This window comes from Lissotriton vulgaris, chromosome 8 (assembly GCF_964263255.1).
Source record: "Lissotriton vulgaris chromosome 8, aLisVul1.2, whole genome shotgun sequence".
Classification (NCBI taxonomy): Eukaryota; Metazoa; Chordata; class Amphibia; order Caudata; family Salamandridae; genus Lissotriton; species Lissotriton vulgaris.
This window is the reverse complement of record NC_141696.1, coordinates 1485760442-1485786083: the sequence shown is the minus strand read 5'-3', so window position 1 is coordinate 1485786083 and position 25642 is coordinate 1485760442. Positions and strand designations below refer to the sequence as shown.

Sequence of the window (25642 nt, the reverse complement as noted above, 5' to 3'; positions counted from 1 at the left end):
AGGCACAGAGTTCAGGTTGGCAGGGTGTTTAATAGTCATAAGGAAGAGTAATGAGGGTGGTGTGAGAACTAGGTAAGGACTGCATTGGTCATGGCTCCACCATTACTCCTTTACCCCTGCAAAGGGTAAAGATTTGAAGGATCATACATAACATAAAATTGTACACGTGTAGCTGTTAATAATAGGCCTGGGTGGTAAATTCCGTTCCGCTCGCGATATTTGCGGAATTTGGGTAATTTAGCGTTCTGCGGAGAACATGAAATTGCCCAAAATTCCGCGTTCCGCGACTTCATGAAATTTTTGGTTATTTGCGTTTTTAAAATGCGTGTTCGCAAGATATTTCCCCCCGAGCACGCAAACAGCAATTGTGAACAGGAAAGATAGCATTACAAACAAGCAATTCTGCGTGTTTGCGGAATTTCTGCGTGTTCGCAGAGATTTTTTACTGTTTCGCAGAGATTTGCGTAACGCGATCACGTAAATTCCGCCCACCCCTAGTTAATAATAGGAAATGTGTCCAAATTTGTTTCCAAGTGAGGTCATAGACCAGTATCCCTAATAGTTGGAAAACATGAGAATACGTTTAATTAAGAAATGTCCATGAACAGGTTTAGATTCACATTGTTGATTTCTTCCAAATTTGATGAACGCACATTAGTTTGTGTCACCAGTGTTTAACATAAACTTGTAACACAAATTGAGGTGGATTCATCAAACATGGATGAAACCACTTATGTGAATCTAAACAAACACATGAACATTCCTTACTCATAGCACTGATCCTCCTGTTCTTGCATTACCCTGGATGCTATTAAGAATGACCAACTCTTCTGAGATTCTGGTTAAATCCCTAGTTAGCGGGGTGTATTAATGGCAGGGCACTACTCAACACAATACAAGGCCATTGAATAAATGTGTTAATATTCCCTATAATACAGCCACTAAAATCTTTGGATGTGAGACTAATTCCACTGCTACTATGGTGGCCGTTGATATCATAGACAAGATGACATCTGACCTCCCACCACACTCTGCTCTTACCTGATATATTAGTCGTCCTCCACCTACTGTATGAGCTTTCCACTCTCCCTGGCAATAAGTACATTAATGCACATATTAAGGCCTACCTATGTCAATACTATCACACCATGGCAGGCTAGCAGGCATGACTAACCACTGAGCAAGTTGTCCACAACTTTCCAACTACAGCTTTCCTTGACTAGTAGAACTGGGATTGTCCACCCACAGAATAATATAATGTAAGAAAACTATTGGGGGAACTACTTTCTCCGAACAAGCAGCAAAACATTAGGATTCCCTATCAGCAAAGATCACTTGGAGCTCAGAAGGGTGGGTAAAAACTGGTTTAACTAATTTGGTCTAACAAATAATCCACACATTCTCACTTCCTGCCCACAGACAGATACCCTCCAGGACCCTTTAAGATCAAAGAACTGCTAAATCAGTTGGTCAACAAACAATCCCTGATATCAGGGAGACCCACATCGCCCTAGAGCCTCAACACCCACATAAGAGTATCATCAGTGCAAACCCCATTGTCTTTCTACTCCTCAAAATCACCAGACATACCCAACAACTACTGTTCAGACAAACCCCTTATTAAAAAAAATGCTTTAGTGCTGTTCATTATCTATATGGAAGAGAACAGAGTCTGCATTATTGGGGGGCAGGTGTAGAGAACAAGGTTGGAACAACTTATATCAGTTACCCACAAGTCCTAAACTTTCTGCCATTTTTCCCACACTTTATACTTCCTCGATTGTATCCTAGCTCAACATTCCAAAAACACTGCATGAAAATGACCTGCTTTAAAGTCAGCCTTCCTGTTTGAAATATTCTCTCCTTACACTCCATCCTGTCTCTGAGTTTATGCTATCCTTGCATATGCCGGCTGCCTTACACTCTACCAACCTAAAATAACCATACCCTTCCTTGAAAGGCATATACTGCTCTTCAGTGTAACTGTTCCTGCAACACCACAGCCTGACTAACATATCTACTCCTCCTACTCCCAAACATCAAACTCTTTAACCTCTCCTTCCTTTCTCACAATGTTACCCTCCTCCACCCTAGTTCCTTACTCCCCTTTTTCACTTGCTTTGCTCAGTCTAATTATACCTACCTCCTATAAACACAATGCATCACCACTTGAAGATGGAGGAACGTCTTAAGTTTCCTCATAGCAGAAGACTAACCCAATAACCAACAAATCTAGGACAATAGTTATTAATCACAGGATTAACCGTTAGCGGTGGGATACAGAGTAACATGCAACCCACCATCAAGTTCTTCATTGTCTCACCGGGGGTAGTAAGCACTATATTGATGCAATTAGAATACAATACAATTATTCACTGACATATTTTTGCCAGTGACAAGGCAGAGGGACGGGAAAAAGAAGAAAACAAATCTGAGAAGAGAGGCAAACTGCATTGCTGTATCCCAAATATGGTAGATAATAAAAATCAGAAGAGATTAGACATTTAAATGTAAGCAGTTCGCACTCTCCTATGTTTTTTTTTTATCCTTCTGCTGACTACAGATACATTCTCGCCCTTCTTGAGAAGGTGCTTGTCAGGAGGTACAGCTTCAGATACAGCAGCACCGAAGTGTTCGGTGAAACAAGATCAGAATTTGGATGGAGAGTTTGGAAATTTAGCTGCATTTATTAGAATGGCTGCAGGCTGCCTCAGTTGGGTACAGCCGCTGTTGAAACGTGTCGTTGTTGGCAACAAATGCAATAGAAAGAAGGTGGAGAAAGAAAGTGAGCAGAGGGCTGGCATATGCTCAAGCAGGTGCCGTCGGCACCTCTGAAAAAATAAAAGAAACAGCAGCAAGGTAAATGTGTCAGGGAGAAAGAGGATACAGAATGGCTATTTCCAACATATATAAACAGCTATTGAAACACATAACAAAATAATCGAAGACAAGATCTGATAAAGTGCAAGTAAGGAACCGAAAGGTAAGACTTCCTTCCATTTATGAGGCACAGAATATTCTAGATATGAAAAAGCATAAATCAAACAATTTATTATTAAGTGAATAACTCAAAACAGCAGGCACTTGAAGCGTAACATCTGCACTGGGAAGAGGACCTTACTCTGGAGCCCTACGATAGGGAACTTGGTAGGGTCTCACTGAAAGCCTAACTTACCTAAGTGTGTCACAGAGTGATAGTGTCTAAATATTAACTGAGCTCAACTAATACGAACACAGTGGATCACTCCTTCAATGTCTGCTATGGATGTCAGTCTACCATGCTGAGAGCACTCCCGAGGGGAGTCTGCCGACTCCATGTGTTGCTGGTACAGGTTCTCGCCTTCAACACATCTTATCTGAGGATGTGTTGAAGGAGAGGACTTGTAAATCCAGGCGAGATCCTCTCTGAGGACGTGTTGAAGGGGAGGACTTGTAAATCCTGGTGAGCTCCTCTCTGAGGACGTGTTGAAGGGGAGGACTTGTAAATCCTGGCGAGATACGCTCTGAGGATGTATTGAAGGCGAGGACTTATAAATCCTGGCGAGATCCTCTCTGAGGATGTGTTGAAGGCGAGGACTTGTAAATCCCTGCTATTACAACTGTATCCTCTGTGGTGTCTTAATGGCTGGTTTCTCTGCCACAGTCTGATCCTAGTATTAGAGCCATTAAGGCTCATTTTCAGTCCCTTCATTTCCTCTTTTCTGTGTTCATGTCATTTTCTTCTCCTCAGTAACAAAGTTGCTGCTGAGTGGAGGTATAGACCTTACTCGGGGCCTCGGTCTGTTGCAGACAACAAGATTCATTGGATTTTTTGTTGCCCATGACTTGGCAGTTCTACAATAATATTCTTATGCTATTCTAAAATAAAAAATACCCTGCAGTCCCTCAAATGTCAAACAATTACTTGCCAGTGAATATTTATTATTATTATTTTTTTAATAAATCTTTTTATTAACAAAATCACAAAGAAAAACATCGAGTGACAATAGCCGCTTACACATTTGTCGTAAGTTGATTTCCATACTTCAAAATAATAAATACAGAATAGCGTTAAGGGATCACAGGGACTCATGCGTCTCCACTTCAACCTGACCCATCGGGGGTTCACAAATATCTCCACGGTATCGGTTCCAATGTTCCCAGACCTTCCCCCACACTTTGCATGAAAACCCCTAGCAACATAAACCGATCTTTCTCTGAACATGCACCAATCCAGGTCTTTCATCCACCTTTCGATCCAGGGTGACTGTCTGGCTCCTCATAATTGAGCAATGTTACTTTTGGCAAACATACATGCCAGCGTCACCCATTGTCTCCCATACACACTTAGATCCGTGGGTTCCCACACATTCAAGATGCACCTGCGGGCCTCTGGTGTTAACTCCACCCCCATAACGTCCCATAGCGTTTTATGGATCTTTACCCAATATTCCTGAATCTCCGCACAGTGCCACAAAATATGCATAAAAGTTCCAAGCTCTCCGCATCCCCTCTGACACTCCCTATTTTCCACTCGACCCATTCGAACCAGACGGGCCCTGTGACATATGACCTGTGGAGAATCTTTAATTGCACTAGCCTAAGCCTCATCTGTATGGCCACCACTCTTGGGGAGGAGACCGCCTCCCTCCAATCCTCATCATCCAATTCCACCCCATCAGCACCCCACTGTGACCTAATAGTGACCAGCGGGTCCTCCATATTATTAATACATTTTTTGTATATTAAAGAGATGGTCTTTTCCGGGAGGTGACCGTCTAACACTCGATCTTCCAGGGGGGAGGCGTCAGGGAGTGTAGCGTCTCTAGGGATGTGCGTGAGTAATGCATGCCTAACCTGGAGGTAGCGGTAGTGCTCGCTTTCTTGAAGGTGGTATTGTTGCTGAAGGGAACTGAATGTGTGAACTGTGTTGTGTCCCCATACATCCTTGATCTGCGCGATCCCAATAAGATCCCACTTGTCAAATCCCTTGGACTTCCACAGACTTCCCAGCTTCTCCGAGTTCCACAATGGGGTGGCAAGTGTAAATTTCCCTTCCCACTTGAGATGTCGATTGGCCGCGTGCCACACCTGTACTGCGTGGGCCGATGGTCCCGCAAGAGGGAAATCGACCAGGTCTGGCATATAATGCCCTAGTGAAGTCATCCTCAGGCACCTGCCAGCGGTCCATAGCGTATCCGGGGTCCCTGAGGGAATAACTTTAATTCAGTGTGTTTAGTATTCGTGTCTATTCTGCAACTTTTTGGGTTGTATGCGTTTGCTCTCAGGAGGATTTAACAAAATCTGATTACTCATTGAAGTTTAATCTCAGAGTGATTAACCTCTGGCTTCTATATCCTCTATTAATTTATGAAAACTCTCAGAGATTTTAAAATGGGAATTCTGAGGCTGTTCTCAGAAAAACATTAATATTAATTATATTAATTGGGGAACGACCCCCTACGCCCACAGCTCTTCTCTTAATCTTATAATTTCCCTTTTGTACCCATCATTGCAAATAATGAATTACAAGTATTATTCTGATTTTGTTTTAATTATGAACTGGAGGGAGAGGGTAAAGCACCCCTTCTCTTAGTTTACTCTTTATATATGGTACCCTTCTTGCACCATTAGACTTTATCATTAGTACTTAGCTGTACCTACACTATTTCTTATGGCATACTTCTGATGCTACAATTTACATGTCACTTTTTTTGTATCCCTTTTATATTTTATTTTTTTATTTTTTTATTGGAAATCAGGAAACTACATATTTACATTATCCTGTTATTTTTACATTTGTTTTTACTACTATACCATTATTCTCATTATTGAATTCATTTACATTGACACTACTATTTACATTCTACATATTTACACATGTTTACACATATTAACACCTATTTACATATCACTGGATTGTTCATATTCCAACAACTATTTCTTCCAAGTCATAAGTGGATCCCATATTTTCATTCCTTTCAGCTTAGTTTTAATAACTTTACATTTATATAGGGACACTTCCTGTTGACCAATATTCAATATCCTGTGAACCCATTGATGATACGTAATCATTATCTTAGTTCAATTACCTTGGGATACACATTTTTTGTATCCCAAGGTAATTGAACCACGATAAGGACTTGTCACAGCTTCCTTATCATAAGTTTCCGGATTCTTACAAACCTTTCTGGCTTTGCCTCTCTCTGAAGAGCTGTGAGAAGTTGTTCAAATACCATTAGATGATCTGATCCATGTATTCATGGAGATCTCACCTCTCCCTACACAAATTCCATGTTCTTCAACATTGAGAGGCCGGCCACTCCCTGGGTGTGTCCGGCTGGAAGCCGGTCTCACTCTCTTTGAAAACTGCTAATCTGCTGCCAGGAAGTGAAGGCTTCCAATTCAAAGCCTAGAGTGGGGTTGCCCAACATCAAGCCACATTTACAAGACAGCACTACCTATGTAAATGATGAGCATCTACATGCACTCTATGATAATTCTATCTCATGTGATTGTGCTAAAAATCTGACATGGCTCGGATACTTGTTGCCCAACACTGGAAACCCCTAGTGTAACGCATTCCTTGAAAATATTCCTGCATATATAACACCAATTTAGTGCCATCATAACAGAACTGTATCTACAGCTTCCAAACTACACTTGGCCATTCCCTGGTCCTCATGTTCAGAGTGAGGGGGCTGCGCATTCTCTGTACCTGAACCAACTCTCTGGAAACAATTGTCATTGGCACTAAGCGTAGCTTTCTAACAGGTGATTATTTTGTAATTGCTTCAGATGTGTAATGTAGCAATGTCATTTGGAGAACAATATTCTTTAATGCATAAGTTCTTCAATACAATGCAATGCAAGTAATCATATAAACATAAAAATACAAGAAAAATTCCAAACACAACAATGTAGATGCTGGTCCTGGTTCCGCCATTATCATTATATGGAGAAGAAAAACAGTAACCATTCTGACTCAAAATAGAAATTACATTTGGTAGAAGGTGCTTGTGATTTAATTGCTGCTGAATTCAAAAACTATCTGGAGGGAAATAAACGTGCACATTGCCAACGTTTTCTGAAGGCCTGGCTTACCTTTAGTTAGGGCGGCCGGAATCCCTAGCTCTATAACTTCGCTCCAGTCGCTCCAGCGGCCAGATCGGACTGGTTTGCAGCGCACTTGAAAGAGATAGGACACTCCTGGTGCCAAATCATGCAGTTGAAACTGTGGCTCTGTTAAAGGTCCCCTGGTCTGTTGAGGGGATACATAAAGTGTTTGTTTAAACATTACTAGCAACAGTGAAAAAAGAAAAAGAGACTTCCTGTCCTTCATGACTGACAGCTCCTTGCTAAGTAGATATCTATGTCAAACAAAGAAAGAGTGTCATGCGCAAAGAGGTCTGTGTTAGAGCACAGAGGCAAAGACTGTAAGAAATTCCCTTTTATGGACACAGTGGAAACCTTTTAGGGATTTATTGGAAGCCCTCACTCACCAACCTGGTTGGTGACATGCTTCATCATCGGGCCAACCTGGAGAAGCCGAATGCCTCCCTGGTGTGCTACAACGCCAGATTACTGCGGAGCTAGACTTTGTGACAGTGATGTGAAAAGTGATATTAAAAATGTCTAAGACTGTACCAACCAAAAAATTTTTTATTCACTGGTCAGTTTAGACATGGTTAAAAGATATGTGTGGGAGAACTACCACAGATTATGATGGGAGTTTCCACTTATAGTTTTTCTTACAGTCTTTGCCTCTGTGCTCTAACACAGACCTCTTTGCGCATTACACTCTTTCTTTGTTTGACATACTCAACCCGGGGGACAAAGAGTGCCTCCTACCCTCTCTCTCTATTTGTTTCCTAATAAGTAGATATCTAGCCAGTAATGTCAGAAATTTGTAGTGTGTCACTCCAAAACCATTGCCAGTCCCTGTTCAGTATGTTCCCTGAAATGTAATTTTCTGCCCAGGGCTGGTAAACTGTGAGAGAAAATTAAGTCTGGCCGGGAAAGAGGGTAGTATTGCCAGAGATACCCTCTTGTTCTCCTGGGAGAGCAGCAAAGGATTCTGGGAGTGCAGATCCTTTAAACTTGTTGCACGCCTAGGAAGGTGGCTTGGACAAAGCTACTGAGTCTACTTGATACCAGGCCCTGGTCTCACCCTGGTATTTGTTGTTTGCATGCCAGTCGAGCGATGAGGAAGAAAACATCAACTCTCCACAACAAAAAAGATCCAGGGTTGGCACTGCTCAAACGACTTGCAGAGGGTTCTGTCCAATCTCAAAGCCTGTAGTCGGAACAAAATTGGACTCCAGACATTAAACATAAATCTAAGGTACATAAGGCTGGTAGAAAGGGATTAAACCCACATTGGCAAAGCGAATAGCTCTGGCCTTAATTTTGAATCCCAAATAGCCTGCTACAGTAAAAAAAAAAAAAACAATTGTTCGTTTGTATACAACGCATCTCTGAGAGTAGGGATTTGATGCATGATCATGAGTCAATGTACTTTTGATAGTTCCTCATGCATCACAATTCAAGCACCACAAAGATGACAGATTCAAACCCCAAGCAACCAACAGCATGTGATGATAGATATGCTGTTCGGAGTGCAGCAAAAGTCCAATCTGTAGATTTTTCAGAATTGGTAACTGGTTTTGCAGACAGGTGCGCTGTCAAGCTAGAACTAAAAACTTTGATCCACAAAGAGCGTGATGCGCTGGGCGGACCACTTGGCAAGAAGGCCTCGGTGCATTTTGGCATCTTGGCAGGGGCGGCTCCTCCGTGTGAGCGGAGGAACGTCACCCTAATGGCAATAAAGTTAATTTATTACTATTATATTTTTATCCACGCATCCTGAACCAAGTGTCTGAGGGTCAGCAGTAAGTGGTGCACGTCAGTTTAAAGTGTGTATGTCTTTTTGGCTGGCTGTTTTGCGATGGCCAGCCAGAGTTGCACATTTTAAACTTCTCTAACCTAGCTGTCTGAAGGCAGCTGGGTTAGAGCAAGCGCAAGCCTCCAGTGCCCTCGGAAGTGCCTAGAGAGGCCGCTCCCACCAATCCTGGTACTGCTTTCATGCTGGCGAGAGCAGCGTCGGGATTGGTTTAGGGGAAGTTCCTGGAGACACAGCAGAACACGGACAGAGTGAGGAGGATGTCATGCAGCATGCAAGGTAAGTGGTTATTTCTTTTTAGGTCGAGCCTGGGCAGCGCATGAGCAGCTGTACGAAGAATGCTGTATTAGAGTATGGACTTGAAGCTCCACCCACTCTCCACCCATATTTTTCATTAGCTTGTGTCACTGTCCTTTGTAAATGCAGGCTTCTGATTCGTTAAAAGGTTGTTAGTCCCTCTTTAGTACCACATTGTCTTTCTTTGTAACCTCCCACGAGGACAGACCCTTTTACTTCTGTTGTTATAGGGTATGTCTTGTTTAGTCTGTAAGCACTATTTTCTTTAATGCGTTTCTCCTACTGCAGGCACAACATGCTTTCCTGCAACATTGAGCGCACCATACACACTTTCACTTTCCAAGCAGCTCCGGAAAATGGCAGCCGCTTCTTTGAAATGAAATAGGTCTTGCATTTACAAGAGTTTGAGCGATTGGCATTGTAAATGACAATGCCTATTATTTATGTGTTAATTATCAAAATAAGTGCTTGTTATTTATACTTACCACTCTCTTTGCATGCATGCACGCACTGATCACACATGTGTCCCCCCCAACCCCACTCTGACCACCTGCCAGGTGCCACTGTATCCTGGTCATGGTCTATTAATTTGTTAGTCTCTCCCCTATTGTTGTGTTGTCAGGGGCCATGATTCATGAGAGGCAAAGCCTTGAGCGGGTCATGATGCCCCTTCACTGCCTCAACAGCAACAATGGTAATAAATAGCACATTGCACTCTATGCATCTACATATATGGTTTATGCCAAGGCATTTTAATATGCATTTATTTATTTTAGAAACATCAGTTAATCCAATATAGGATGCAAGAGTTGACATTTGTGCAGTAAAGTAAAATCAGTTTGCAGTGCCCTTGTGGCTGTTAGAAGTGTTGTTTCCATGCGTTAATTAATTGTTACATTAGATCTTTGTAATTTTATTCTGCTCTGTTAATCAAAGTGGGTTTATTAGTATAGGTTCTCAAAACAATGCTTTATTGGGACACATTTATTTTCACTGCTGTGGCGTGTGTGTGCGTTTTGCATCTCCGCAGTCATGGCGCTTCCCCATGCTTAACAAAAAGGTCTACACAGCATATTATACTCTGCACAGCTGCATATATGCTGAAAACAGGAAGGTTAAAGTGAAGTTATGGTTAACTTGGCTCCAAGCCCTAATTTACATTTGAAAAATTCTCATAAAGTCACTGAAAAAACACCTTAAAGTGAAAGTATTATTCTAACCAAAACCTATAACAGCACTGGATGGTTCTATAAATGTGTGTGTGGTATATAAACCTTGAGGTTGCACTTATACAGAGTGCAGTGTCTTATGCTGTAAGATAATGCCACACATACACGGGCAACACTGTCCCCCTCCAATCACAACTACGACACTTGACCAACTGCGATTTCTGGGGAATTGCAAGAGTGTAAATGGGTCTACACTAAACTCTGAAGCCTATTGAAGGATTTTTCCAAAGATTTATTTCTAAATAGGGCTCCATGTAAAGTATAACTTGTTAAAAACTAACCAATGCCCTTGATGGATGGGCCTACGCTTGGGTGCAACGGAATTTCAGTAATTGAATAGTTAACTACTTTTATCGAATGCAAATTAGCGCTGGAAAAATGTGATTTTTATCAATACTGCTATAGGGCACTGCCAATGATAAGGCCCTGTAGGCCATATAGATGGCAGTGCCCTATATCAGTGTACCATATCAGTATAACAGCACTGATATCAGTGGGCTGTCTGAGGTGTGCAGTATGTGGATGACAACAGTTCTTGAGGAAATGACTAGTTAAGTCCTTCATGATGAATCTTGGGTAGTTTCCTAAGTCCTTCCAAAAAGCCTGCCATAGTAGACTCACTACCGGTCAAGTATTTGTAAACCCAAAGAAACTTGTCCTCTACTGACTTCACGTAAAGTTGACAAACAAATGCAAACCGCTCTGCACCATGAACAAAAACACTAGAACGAGCAACTGTGGACAAGTCACCTCCATGAGCAGATTAATGCACGGGTTCAGGCACAATGCCCTCGGATTAGAAGTGAGAGGTCAGTGAGATGCAACATGACATACATGCATTCTAGATTGCACAACACAAAGCTAAACATTGTATAATTAAATGCTGGTTGGTAAACAAAGAGATGTCTCAATTTACTTCTGGGGATCATTATTTTGTTCTTGTATCAATTGTAAATTCATGTCATGAATGAAGAGTGGCTCATGTTTCCACCTCAACCATTGCCCTTGGCAGGTACCATCACCACGGTAACACAAATTAGCGCAGTTTAATAAATGCTCTATCCATCTATTTTGTTTCTAATGGAATTAACAGAGAAATACCCAACTCAATCACCCTGATTCCAAGAATTAAGGGTAGTAGTCTGTGACAGACTAGACGATCACCCAGCTTTTGAGTCTCTTATAGACTCCTTTCTTTATACAGGGATTTCTTCGATTTTATTTGTTGGAAATTGCCGCGGTCAGTTCATTGACCTTTCGGTCTCGAGGCGGCTAATAAGCACTTGAGACCATAGTCAGGCAAGGTTTCGATACTACAATGCATTATAGACCCCTAAAATGTAGTCTATCATGGAATGAGTCCTGATGCAGCCAAAAGGAAGGACCAAAAATGTCCCAATTCAACAAAAGCCGGAGTGTCAAGAGAACAATCTCTTTAAATAAAGTAAGTATCAATGTGTGTCAAGTACTCCGCCCGCTCCTAATCCTCTGAGCAATACTCAAGCATGAGTAAAAGAATACATCCAACCAGTATCTCAACAGTTGTGCTCAGAGGATTAAGAGTGGACTTTTGTTTGGCCAAGGCATGGGGGCGGTGGCGATCCCATCCCTGATGGAGTGGGAAAAAAGTATGGATATGTATATGTTGGGGGAAAAGACCACTTATAAAGCATGGGGCTGCCCCAAAAAGTTCTGGAAAATATGGAAGCCATGGTTGGCACACTATGGGTTGTCGCTCTCTGCCTCACAGTGATCTCCTGCGCTGGATTTGTGGGTCATGCAGCTGGAAGATGCTCCCACCAAATGTGTAAGACTATGGAACAGTTACTAGATTATTCACCACTGTTCTTATATGACGCTGAAGTTGCTCTGAAGGTGCCACTGTGTGCTGCTAATAATCAATGTCTTTGTGATGTATTACAGAAAATGTTAATAAAAATACTTTAAAAAAAAAAAGAGTGGACTTTTGTTGAACTGGGACTTCTGGGGCCTGAACAGTCGATGACTTGACTCCCACAATTGCCAATAAATGGACTTCGAGAAATCCATATCTAAAGAAAGGACTATATATCCTCGAAACAAGTAACTAAGTGTGAATTGTTCCCTTTCAGGATGTGTTGGAAACGGGACCCTGGCCGGCCAAGACTCGCGTCGAGGTCAGTCAGGGATCGCCATTTCCAAGTGTCAGGGCAAGGGAGTCACACACCAAGGTAACCCCTCTCTCGCCCTCTAGGTAACGTGGCGCGAGCAGTCTAGGCTAAACTTGGAGGCGATATGAGTTAAGTATCTGCGCACGCACCCCAGCAACAACACCCAAGGCCCACCACAAAGGAAACTCCACACAAGGTTATATAAAAAATAGCCTTTGTATTCCAAAAAACATACATTAGATAAAACACACACTTTACATTGTGCCAGAGGCACAGGCAGAATTTACAAGGGGAATTATATGTACAAGGGACAGGGCCACATGGACCACTGTCAGGGTATGCACTTTTAGAAATGACACTTTTTAGAAATAGCACTTTTTAGATCATAGAATTATCAATGTAGCACAAAAATAACATACAACCAGTCACTACTGGTACCAGGTGAGCACCACCTATGCAACCCTCACTATCTTAGGAGATTACACTAGGGAACCTGGGCTCTGCTAACAACACCTCTACTAGCAAGAAGGAAACCACCTAAGTATTGCTATACCTGTAGGGGTTTAAGGAAAGAAACACATGATGCATTAACATTCAGAGGTGTAGCAATAACATTGCGCAAAACTTAAATCAGTCACCACCTGTGACAGTCCCTGTGTCCCAATGTCAGGGCCTAAACGTAGCAGTTGCCCACAAAGTGCTGGGCAACTGGTTCAGGGAAAGTTAGGGCAACGTTGGAGCCTCTCTGGCTCAAAGAACAAATGGCCCCCTGGAGCCTCTCTGGGCTCTTCAACAATGGTGGGGCGAACACGATGTGGGAGCCTCACAGGCTCTGCAGAAACAAAATGTCCCCCTGAGCCTCTCTGGGCTCTAGAACAATATGGGCCAGGGCGGGGAGCCTTCTCTCAGGCTCTAAGAAGGAATGCCCCTGCACGTTGGAGTCCCTCGTGGACTCGAAAGTAATCAGCTGCGAGCCTCTCGGGGCTCGGAATCAACAAGGGGCCTCGAGCCTCTTGTGCACTTGCAGCAAAATGCCTCCTGGTTTCAGAGTCCCACTCGTGGGCTCTTCAGAAAGGCCCCACTGGTCAGGGTCCCGCTCGGGGGACTCGGGGACCAACCCTTGCCCTTAGAGGAACCCGCACTCACCAGTTGTGTGGCGGCGTCTCCTCTCCCGGCTGCGGGGCTCCGGCTCTTCCCTCAGTCAACGCGGGGCTCACAGGCAGACCGGGGCTCTCCACGGGAGCTCCCGCTCCTCGGGGGCTCCCTTTCCGCACTTCTCCCTCTCTTCTTCTGGGGGAGTGCACCGGGGCGCAGGGTAGGCTCCTGCCTGCCCCGGTGCTCACAACAGCCGCTACTCCTCTTGCGTGGGAGGCGGGGTAGGCTCCTGCCTTCCCACTTCCGGTTCCGGTTGTCCCGGAGGCCCGCCCTCGGCTTGCCTGACTTCCTGGTCGGGCGCCGGGCGGCGGCAGAAGCGATTTGCGGGCAAATGCCGGGTGGGCACCGGCTCTGGAGGACAAAGCGCTTCCAAGCGCAACAAGGGGGATTAACACAGCGCTCCCAGCGCTATAATCCAAAAAGGCCTCCTCCAATCACGGCGCCGATCGCCCGGCGAGCCTCCCGCAGCCACAGCCAATGGCAGCGCGGCTCCCGGGTGACGCCAGCAGCTGCCCCTCGGCTTCTTCTCCGCGAGGACAACACGGGGCAATGCCGGGTGGGCACCGGCTCCAATTAAATTAAGAAGCGAGGTGGCACTCGCAAATTCAGGACGATCTCGGCACAGAACTAATCGAGGTGGGCACTCGATCCTTGGCAAGGAACAGCGCCCGGTCCCAGCAGCAATTCACAGTCAGCGAGGTGTGCACTCGCTCGGGGCGGACAGTGCCGGGTGGGCACCGGCCTCTGTAATTAAAGCGCTCACAAGCGCAATAAGTGAAATAAAGCGCTCCCAGGCGCTAGGCAGATAATCACAGCGCCCCAAGCGCTATAATCAAAAATAAAGCACTTCCAAGCGCTAGAGGGCATAAAGCGCGCTCCTAGCGCTACGAGCAGAATAAAGCGCTCCCAGGGGCAAGGACAGAGCCCCAGCAACCAAGTCCTTGGGCAGGCAGGGGGGGCAAGGCTGGGCCAGGGGCCAGCTCACTGGCCCTCCAGGCAGGGCGGCAGTCCAAGTGGCGGTTCCTCCTAGCCCCAGCAGCAGCAGCCCCCTCAAGTAGGATCAGGAAAGAACAACTTCTGTGGGGACACAGCCCCATTTTTATACACCTCATTCCTTTGTCTAAGGTGCAGGGTGGGGGAGAAACCAGTTGCAGCTGGTTCTGGAGCACTCTTGATGGCCCAACCACCCATTTCTTTCACTGGGGAGGCTAGGGTCATTAGACACACCACAGGGGGGCGGAGCCAGCATTGTGTGGGGAAAACCCAGCCCATCCAGGACACAGGTACACTCCTCCCACACATCACTCATGCTAATCTCCCACTCACCACCGGGCAGACCCATCCAGACTTCCTGGAGCCTGGCATGCCAGCCAGCTCCAGCCAATCACGCTCCAGCACCCTCACTGCACACATATCTCAATGTCCAGAAGTAGCACTTCCCAACTAGACACACACATGCCGCAGACACCATCTCGCAGCATTCACTCTCACGAGTTTATACATACCAAACTCGAGCCTGTACTCCCCACGCATCAGGAACTACCAGGGACACACACATTCCCCATGCATTCCTATGGGAGGGCAGGCCAGCCATACTACATGCGCGCACTTTCACTCTGGGGCCCAGGGAAAAGTGCGCAGAGACCCAAAAATCACTGACACAGGGTCACAAATAAGGCAAAAAGTCTAGGGGTGAACCTGCCCTGCGGGCCAAGTCCAACACAACCCCCTTCCAGCCAAAACGCAGGGGAGAACAATCACCACCGTGATGGACTTCCCTGCTTGGGGCGATAGAACACGGACGCAGGCCCGCCATTGCCGGGACACCCTCCTGTTCTATGCCACATTGAACCCCTAGGGTTCCTTCTAAAGCTACTGTAAGGACCAACTGGGCTACCCCACTGGTACTCCTCAGCTGTCCGCGGCCAGGACCAGGCCCTGGGCCACCCAGGTGCCACCGGTCCTTGCCAATTCGCAGAGCGGGGGGTAGTAACCCCTGGCACATAGTACCCATTCTCCACTCTCCCTGTCTGCAAGACAGGACTAGACTGCCACTGGTTCACCAGCCTTTGGTCTACAACCTCAGGCGGACCAGGAGTCTCAGGGAAGGCTCTCCTCCCCTTACCTCTTCTTCCAGGGTTCCTCCTCCTCCTGCGAGGGGTACCCTTACAACGCCACTCCAACCCAGAGTTTAACCCCTCAGGTTGCACCGGGGTCAGAGTTGGGCTTTCCCACCCTCTGCACCCCCTTCCAGAGGTCTGCCCTCTCCCAACTGGAGAAGTTCCTCTGGAAGAAGAACCGGTCAGGACACTGGTTACAGTCGTCCTACCCTTCAGGTCAGGCTGATCCTGAACCTGAACCTGGCCATCCACCCGCCGGTCTAAAACCTTTGGTGGAACAATTGCCTGGCACTCCAGGACTTCTGGGGATTCACACACAATCCCCCTGAGGCTGACACATGACCCATGTGTCGTGTGACTGTCTGTCTGGCGCAGATCTCCCGCCTCCTGTCCACCTGACAGTGCGCAAAGATCCCCCAGACCAGAAGTGGCGCCACCCGGGTCCACCCAAGAAGATCTAGCCCAACTGGCTAGTCTCTGGTCCACTGGTGCATCCACTGGGAAACTCATCCCCCAATCACTCCTCACTTCGGACTTCTGTGCACTCCCTCCTGGAGTAGCACTGCCGGACACTGGAACCCCTGGAGCTCTAGTTACAGACGCTCCAGGTTCCCTAGACACTAGGAGATCCTCCTCAAGTGTACTACCAGGACAGCCTAGGTCCCTAACCTGGTGTTCCCTCAAGAAACCACCCAAGTTCTGAGACAGGGCTTCGGGCCTCTGGGGGCTCTCAGCCACCCACTGACTCCTGCTCCACTGAGCCAGGTAGTCAGCCCCTCCACCTCTCTCACTATACTGGGACCTAGCTGGGCTACACTGAGCCTCTTCCACCACGCTGGGCTGGAAGATACCTATACCACTACAGTTGGACTCACTCTCCAATGACTCTACAGAACCTCTGGCACTCTCCCAGCGCTCTGCTTCTTCTGCAAGGGTGTCCGGATCAGTCAACCCACATTCCAACAGGTGTAGGCGCAACTCTGGCAAACAACTACTAAGCACCTGCTCTCTTAGAACCAGATCAAATAGTTTGTCAAACTCAGATTCCATGTGAACCTCTAACCATTCAGCCAGTGCACCTTGACATTCATCCACAAACTCCCCCCAAGACTGGTGAGACAGTTTCCTACTGCCCCTGAATCTCAACCTATACTCCTCCTCTGGGGAAACAGGTACCAGACTCTGGGAACTGGGAGTGGGATTTCCTGCACTGAGATTCAAATAGCTGCCACCACTGGACTCAACCCTCCCTGGGGGATCCAGAAAATTATGACTGCAGTCAGGGGATAACCTACACTCTACGGCTATCTTCTCCCTGGCCAAGGCCCTCTCAGCCTCTGCAGTCCGCTCATTCACACCCAGCTGCGCCATCTCTCTGGCATACTCTAACCTGAGCTTCTCCATGGCCAGCTGGTGCTCCCTCTCTTCTCTCCTATCCACCCACTCCTCTGGGGACAGGGAAAGGGATGGGGTGCTACATCTGACACTGGACCCAGCAAGGGACTCCCTATCTAGGGGGTACTCGCTCTCTGCTGGCGCCCATCCACTGTCAAACTCACTTTCCACATCAGACTCTTCAGGGCTCCCCTCAGACCCACCACCCTCATGGTGTGCGGTCCGGGCCCTCTCCCTCTCACTGTGCTCACGCTCCCAGTCACTCTTCTGCCACAGGATCATGTTATCCCTAAGCTTGGACTGGGTGTCCGACTCACTCACTGGGATGTCTCTCTCCTTACATAACCGTACCAACTCATGCACACTGTACTTAAACAGGCTACAAAGGTTAAAAGGAGATTCCATCTTGACAGGATGCTCACAGACACGTGCAACACAAGGGACCTAGCAATCTGAAGTAAGAGTACACAATTCCAAAACTTCCACTCTCCTTAAGAAAAGAACTCACTCATGCGTCCAGGAAAACACACCATTCATCCACACACACCCTCCCCTCGGATCGGTAAGGCAGTTTCTACCACCCCTGACTTCTCAACCTGACCACAAGTGACACAGGTACCAAACTCTGGAAGCAGGGCGGGGGACAAATGTACTGAACACAATTACACAATGATACCTTCAGGAGAAGAAAATAATGGAACTTCAAAAACAATAATCCCCTAAAATGTGGTCATCTAAAATGCAGAGTTTTGTAGTGTGGCCAGTTGCCACTGTGGTACAACACAAACACAAATTCTCATCCTCACCGCTTGCCGCCAATGTTAGAAACGGGACCCTGGCCGGCCAAGACTTGCGTCGAGGTCAGTCAGGGATCGCCATTTCTAAGTGTCAGGGCAAGGGAGTTACACGCCAAGATAACCCCTACTCGCCCTCTAGGTAACGTGGCGCGAGCAGTCAAGGCTAAACTTGGAGGCGATGTAAGTTAAGTATTTGCGCACGCACCCCAGCAACAACACCCAAGGCCCACCACAAAGGAAACTCCACACAAGGGTATATATAAAAAATAGCCTTTGTATTACACCAAAACACATTAGATAAAACACACACTTTACAATGTGCCAGAGGCACGGGCAGAATTTACAAGGGATATGTACAAGACAGGGCCACCTGGACCACTGTCAGGAATCAGAAGTAGCACTTTCAGAAATAGCACTTAGAAGGTAAAATATAAATTTACTTTAGCACAAAATAGCACACAACCAGTAACTACTGGTAACAGGACCTCACTAGCACCACCTGCACAAGGGAGAAAACAACCACCTATGTATCACAATACCTGTAGGGGTGTAAAAACAAAACACATGATGCATTAACATTCAGAGGTGTAGCAATAACATTGCGCAAAACTTAAATCAGTCACCACCTGTGACAGTCCCTGTGTCCCAATGTCAGGGCCTAAACGTAGCAGTTGCCCACAAAGTGCTGGGCAACTGGTTCAGGGAAAGTTAGGGCAACGTTGGAGCCTCTCTGGCTCAAAGAACAAATGGCCCCCTGGAGCCTCTCTGGGCTCTTCAACAATGGTGGGGCGAACACGATGTGGGAGCCTCACAGGCTCTGCAGAAACAAAATGTCCCCCTGAGCCTCTCTGGGCTCTAGAACAATATGGGCCAGGGCGGGGAGCCTTCTCTCAGGCTCTAAGAAGGAATGCCCCTGCACGTTGGAGTCCCTCGTGGACTCGAAAGTAATCAGCTGCGAGCCTCTCGGGGCTCGGAATCAACAAGGGGCCTCGAGCCTCTTGTGCACTTGCAGCAAAATGCCTCCTGGTTTCAGAGTCCCACTCGTGGGCTCTTCAGAAAGGCCCCACTGGTCAGGGTCCCGCTCGGGGGACTCGGGGACCAACCCTTGCCCTTAGAGGAACCCGCACTCACCAGTTGTGTGGCGGCGTCTCCTCTCCCGGCTGCGGGGCTCCGGCTCTTCCCTCAGTCAACGCGGGGCTCACAGGCAGACCGGGGCTCTCCACGGGAGCTCCCGCTCCTCGGGGGCTCCCTTTCCGCACTTCTCCCTCTCTTCTTCTGGGGGAGTGCACCGGGGCGCAGGGTAGGCTCCTGCCTGCCCCGGTGCTCACAACAGCCGCTACTCCTCTTGCGTGGGAGGCGGGGTAGGCTCCTGCCTTCCCACTTCCGGTTCCGGTTGTCCCGGAGGCCCGCCCTCGGCTTGCCTGACTTCCTGGTCGGGCGCCGGGCGGCGGCAGAAGCGATTTGCGGGCAAATGCCGGGTGGGCACCGGCTCTGGAGGACAAAGCGCTTCCAAGCGCAACAAGGGGGATTAACACAGCGCTCCCAGCGCTATAATCCAAAAAGGCCTCCTCCAATCACGGCGCCGATCGCCCGGCGAGCCTCCCGCAGCCACAGCCAATGGCAGCGCGGCTCCCGGGTGACGCCAGCAGCTGCCCCTCGGCTTCTTCTCCGCGAGGACAACACGGGGCAATGCCGGGTGGGCACCGGCTCCAATTAAATTAAGAAGCGAGGTGGCACTCGCAAATTCAGGACGATCTCGGCACAGAACTAATCGAGGTGGGCACTCGATCCTTGGCAAGGAACAGCGCCCGGTCCCAGCAGCAATTCACAGTCAGCGAGGTGTGCACTCGCTCGGGGCGGACAGTGCCGGGTGGGCACCGGCCTCTGTAATTAAAGCGCTCACAAGCGCAATAAGTGAAATAAAGCGCTCCCAGGCGCTAGGCAGATAATCACAGCGCCCCAAGCGCTATAATCAAAAATAAAGCACTTCCAAGCGCTAGAGGGCATAAAGCGCGCTCCTAGCGCTACGAGCAGAATAAAGCGCTCCCAGGGGCAAGGACAGAGCCCCAGCAACCAAGTCCTTGGGCAGGCAGGGGGGGCAAGGCTGGGCCAGGGGCCAGCTCACTGGCCCTCCAGGCAGGGCGGCAGTCCAAGTGGCGGTTCCTCCTAGCCCCAGCAGCAGCAGCCCCCTCAAGTAGGATCAGGAAAGAACAACTTCTGTGGGGACACAGCCCCATTTTTATACACCTCATTCCTTTGTCTAAGGTGCAGGGTGGGGGAGAAACCAGTTGCAGCTGGTTCTGGAGCACTCTTGATGGCCCAACCACCCATTTCTTTCACTGGGGAGGCTAGGGTCATTAGACACACCACAGGGGGGCGGAGCCAGCATTGTGTGGGGAAAACCCAGCCCATCCAGGACACAGGTACACTCCTCCCACACATCACTCATGCTAATCTCCCACTCACCACCGGGCAGACCCATCCAGACTTCCTGGAGCCTGGCATGCCAGCCAGCTCCAGCCAATCACGCTCCAGCACCCTCACTGCACACATATCTCAATGTCCAGAAGTAGCACTTCCCAACTAGACACACACATGCCGCAGACACCATCTCGCAGCATTCACTCTCACGAGTTTATACATACCAAACTCGAGCCTGTACTCCCCACGCATCAGGAACTACCAGGGACACACACATTCCCCATGCATTCCTATGGGAGGGCAGGCCAGCCATACTACATGCGCGCACTTTCACTCTGGGGCCCAGGGAAAAGTGCGCAGAGACCCAAAAATCACTGACACAGGGTCACAAATAAGGCAAAAAGTCTAGGGGTGAACCTGCCCTGCGGGCCAAGTCCAACAGGATGTATGGGTTTATACATCCAGTCTCCTGTGGGATTATTGAGTTGTCCTATTTTGCTGTACCGCATTTTGAAATTTGTTACAGCATTTTAGAAGGTCTTTTTAGCACAGCTTACCTAGGCTGTAAAAAACATCCACAGCCCTACATTACATTTCATAAATAAATATGCTAATATATTTTAATGACTCTGATATCATAGGTCGTACATATAAGACGCAGCGGGTTCTTAGGCATACAGGGTTCCAAACCTTGGAATGCCCAAAACTCTACCGGATAGCAGAAATGCGTGACCTTCATTTCAGAAACCCCTGAAAAGTGAGATACTCAGGTTGCCTTTCAACTGAGAATCCAGAGTGATACAAGTAGGAGCTGAGGAGTACAGAATGCTGAGTCAGACCACACACCCTTTTATACACTCTACCAATGAACTACCTCTTTCCACTTGTCATTTGCCTTGGCAACATCTTGAAGACAAAATATAGACATTTACTGAAATCTAAGTCACTCATTCTCCAACACAGGGAGAGGATTATTTACACTTGTTACTTAAGCACAATATAATTATTCATCTGATGTCTCACCTTCCAGTCCTCTTGCAGAGCAGAAGGTCTGAAATTCAGCTGGTACACCAGTGAGAGCCAACCACTCTGAACGTCTGCCGATACTGGGGGCTTCCAGGTGATCTGCACAAAGGCAGCATTCTCCTGGGTCACAATCTGACCACTCAGGTTCAAAGGAGGGTCTGGTTCCACTAGAAAGCAGAAAATCACCAACGAGACAGATTAGATAAAAAGAACCTACAGACAACGGTTGGTAATTGTACATCCTAAATCAAATAAAATGGCATTTCTGAGAAATCCATCCACCCAACTACTCAAACAAGTTTTTCCTTTTTAGTCTTTTGATCTTGGTGGGAGCAGCCTTTGTTCAGATAAGAGGCAGAACTCTTGTGTGGGTGGATGGTTTTGCTGTCAAAGAGTGAAAATCCAGGCTGGAGGATCCCAGAAAAATCAAAAGGTATTGGGCCCCATCATAACACAGGTCTTTTGCCTCTAGTGTCATTGGGTCTCTTTACCGCAGACTCCCAAACTGGGAACTGAGTGCCCTTTTTTAGGTCTTGATCTCAAGATTTGTGAGTCATAGTAGTCCAGGGCTGACTCTGGGGAGGTGTTGGCCAGAGATTCAGAACTAAGAAACACAACAAACAACAGTAACTACATTTCTGTCCAGTCAGTTTTTCATTGAAAAAGGAAAAGTGCTTTATTACTCTCAAACCTAAATACTGTGTACAGATTCACAAATATAAACAGAATGGCAATTGGAAATACCTATGGGGACATCCTATAAAAGGCCACAGAACTTACAGGAGACACACCCCAAAAACTGGTTGCAAAAGTCAAGAAACCACCTAATGTTATGTTATGTTTCATTTGTAACGTGCACGGATACTCTGGAGTGTCCCGGCGCGGTGACCAATATGAAGGAGACAGAAGGGCGTGGAACGCGGCTGGTTGTTAGTTAAAGAGAAAGGTTTTTAGCTGCTTTTTAAATAGCCTAAGGTCTTGAATGTTTTGCAGTTCGTAGGAAAGGGCATTACAGGCTTTGGCCACCCTGAAAGAGAGGGAGCTACCTCCCGTTCTAGCCAGGCGGTTGCGTTAGCGTCTGCCCTGCGGAGCGTTGATGTCTTTGAGGCACATAGAAATCGAATCGTCTCTTGAGGTAGGGGGGGCCCGGCTTTGTATAAGGTACCATGCGCAAGAGTAAGCGTCTTAAACAGGACACGTTGTCCCACTGGGAGCCAATGCAGATCCTGGAGATATTGCTTTGTGCTGGACCTACCCGGACCGCCCGGCAGCGCTCTTGCTGCTGCGTTCTGGATGGTCTGTAACTTTTTTAGCGGATAACCAGGAAGGCCGATGTATAAGGCAGTGGCGTAGTCTATACGCTACAGGATGAGAGCATTAATCACCATTTCTTTTGCTGATCTGGGCAGCAATGGTAGGAATTTCCTAAGTGATTTCATTGTGCCGAAGCACACTCAGGCCAATTTCTTTATCTGTGGTGAGAAACGGAGGTCCTCACTGAACCAGATCCCCAGATTCTTCACTGGATTCTACGTTGACTTAGGCAAGGAGTAACCCGCTGGCCAAAGGTCATCCCTGAAGTGTGGAGGGAAGGACCCAGAGAGGAGGACCTCAGACTTGTCCTCATTGCATTTGAGCTGAGCTCCCGCCAGCCATTAAAGAACTGCTGCAAGACAGTTTTTGGCTAAATCAGGTGACAGGTCGTTTTCATCCACGTGAAGAGGAGCAGGGTATCATCAGCATAGGCTATGATCTTTGCACCCAGCTCCTCTGCCAGATAGATTAGTGGTGTAACATATACATGTAAATGTGTACATGTAAATGTAGCTGGTTGAGTGCGTTACAGGGTGTGTGAACGCATCCTTGTGTTTGGGCACACCGTTAGGTTCGTCATAAACACGACAGACTCCTGGATTTCAGAAATATATTGCTTTTTTAATTTGGTTTCACGTTTTTTCAAAAGTTCATTTGGTTACATTTCATGACTTCATCTTATCCATATTGATGCATATGGTGAAATGATTCAACTCTGTTAAGCTTCACATAAAACAAATGCTCCAATGCATTTCGGGCAGGTAAAGCCCTTTCTCAAGGAGCGCTGAAAACGTAAACATAAACACTTCTTTAGAATTGGACTAACCCAAAAAAAAGAAACACATGCATATATGCTTGAATATTGCAAAGGAATACATTAGATTAACAACCCATGGTTACACATGCTAGTGTGGTGGGGTAGCAGTGGGTAAACGGGGTGACCTTATGGCCCAAAGGATGGGACGTGGTGGGATAAGGCGGAAGGGAGGTGCGGTGCACCTCCCTTCCGCCTTATCCGCCTTATCCGCCTTATGCCTCTAAAATTTTGGTTAGGTCCTCTTGGGTGATTGAATCCTTGAGTTCCTGTTCTATGTCGTTAATTTCTTTTGTTAGTCCCAATAAGATGGAGGATAATTCTTCTACAATCAGGAGAATCAGGTCGAGACTGCACTTGTTCAGTATGGCGTTCCATTTTTCTTGGAACACTGGTGAGTTTTTAGAGGATATAAACCTACAGTTGGATAAACATACGAAGGAGATAAACGAACGAAAAATTCGTAAATTTCGCCGGGACACCCTGGACTACAAGCTAGGGGAAGTGTACACCTGGGCCGACATATATGCCAAGCGTCGCCGAAATAAACCGTATAACCAGAACACCGACACATCATCCTCAGGCAGCGAAAGCTCAAATCGTCCACCGAGAAGAACACACCCGGAATCCACTAAACCAGGAGAACCACGAGACACCAGACAAAAACTAACACCAACAGATACACCGGACGACACAAACGACCCCGTCGGGGAAAAAGAGCAGGAAAAGGATCAAGAAGGAAATCAATCATCAAACAAAAAGAAAACCAAAACGAGGAGGAATCGTTAGTTATAAATATATCAGATGTTAACCTCAATTCAAACGAAACCAGACTTCTTCAGAAAGGCACATCGTTCATCCCCACAAGCAACACCAACTTACTGGAGCTAGAAGTCAGCACTTTTAAGTTAACCCGCAAATTACGCTTAAGGCATTTCTTCGAAAACATCATACAACCAACAACGGACAACAAAACTGATCAATTGCTGGGCCTGCGCCCATCAAGCTCGTACATGCCTCCATGTAGCCACAAAAGTATAGATACCTTTGAAGCCCTAGTAAGACAAGACATTTCCAAATTGAATCTTAACAAGAAAATCAGACAGACCATTACAAGGAAAGACAAAGACACCTTAAAGAAGATTGCCGGTAACAACACAATTAAATGTCTCAAAGCTGATAAGGGGGGTGCCTTGGTCATCCTCAACACCAGCATGTATGAAAACAAAGTGCATGAACACATCTCTGACCTTGAAACCTACATGCCCCTTGAAGGTAACCCCACCAATGAATACAAAACGGAGCTCCTAACCATAGTAACCAAAGCACATGAAGATGGCATCATCGACGATCGCACCAAAAAATTCCTGATTACAGAACATCCAAGAAGTCCGACGATAACCATGTTACCCAAGATCCACAAAAATCTCAATGATCCCCCATTTCGACCCATCGTGTCCACGAGAGGGTCCCTTCACGAACCGATCGGAAAATTTCTTGACCGTTACTTGCAACCTTCAGTCATCAAACTTCAAAGCTACATCAAAGACACCACCGAATTCCTAACAAAACTTTCTGAAATCACCATCACCAATCACGAACAGTTGATCCTTTGCACGGCAGATGTCAAGAGCCTATACACCTCCATCCCCCATGGCGGTGGCATAGAGGCCATTGAAAACACCTTATTGAACAGCAACATTACCGAATCCCTCCAAACGTTCCTCATGGAACTTATGGTTTATACACTCTATCACAGCTATTTCGTATACAACAACCAATGGTACCTACAGATGTCCGGAATGTCAATGGGCAATTGCGCAGCACCGACGTATGCGAACCACTACATGGGCGAATTTGAATCCAAATATATTTACACTGACAAGAACTGGACCGACAATATTTTATTGTACGTCCGCTACATTGATGACCTCTTTTTTATTTGGAAGAATACGCAACACACCCTTGAAAACGCTCTGAATCTCCTTAACAGTAAGGATAACCGGATTGTTCTGTCATGGAACACAAGTGACAAAGAAATCA

General features: G+C 46.8%; 1 protein-coding gene across 2 annotated transcripts in view; it reads right to left on the bottom strand.

Annotated features, from left to right (window-relative positions):
• The window catches only part of LOC147698962 (prolactin receptor-like), a 405779-nt gene that overhangs the window by 68320 nt on the left and 311817 nt on the right, over positions 1-25642 (bottom strand). Inside the window, exons 4-5 of one of the 2 annotated variants that reach the window (XM_086935544.1) lie at positions 21469-21638; positions 7084-7240 (exon numbers count right to left, since the gene is read on the bottom strand). In XM_086935544.1, the coding sequence (XP_086791670.1) occupies positions 7084-7240; positions 21469-21638 (327 nt within the window). The remainder of the gene's footprint in view (positions 1-7083; positions 7241-21468; positions 21639-25642) is intronic. The other variant, XM_086935546.1, reaches the window with a different exon arrangement.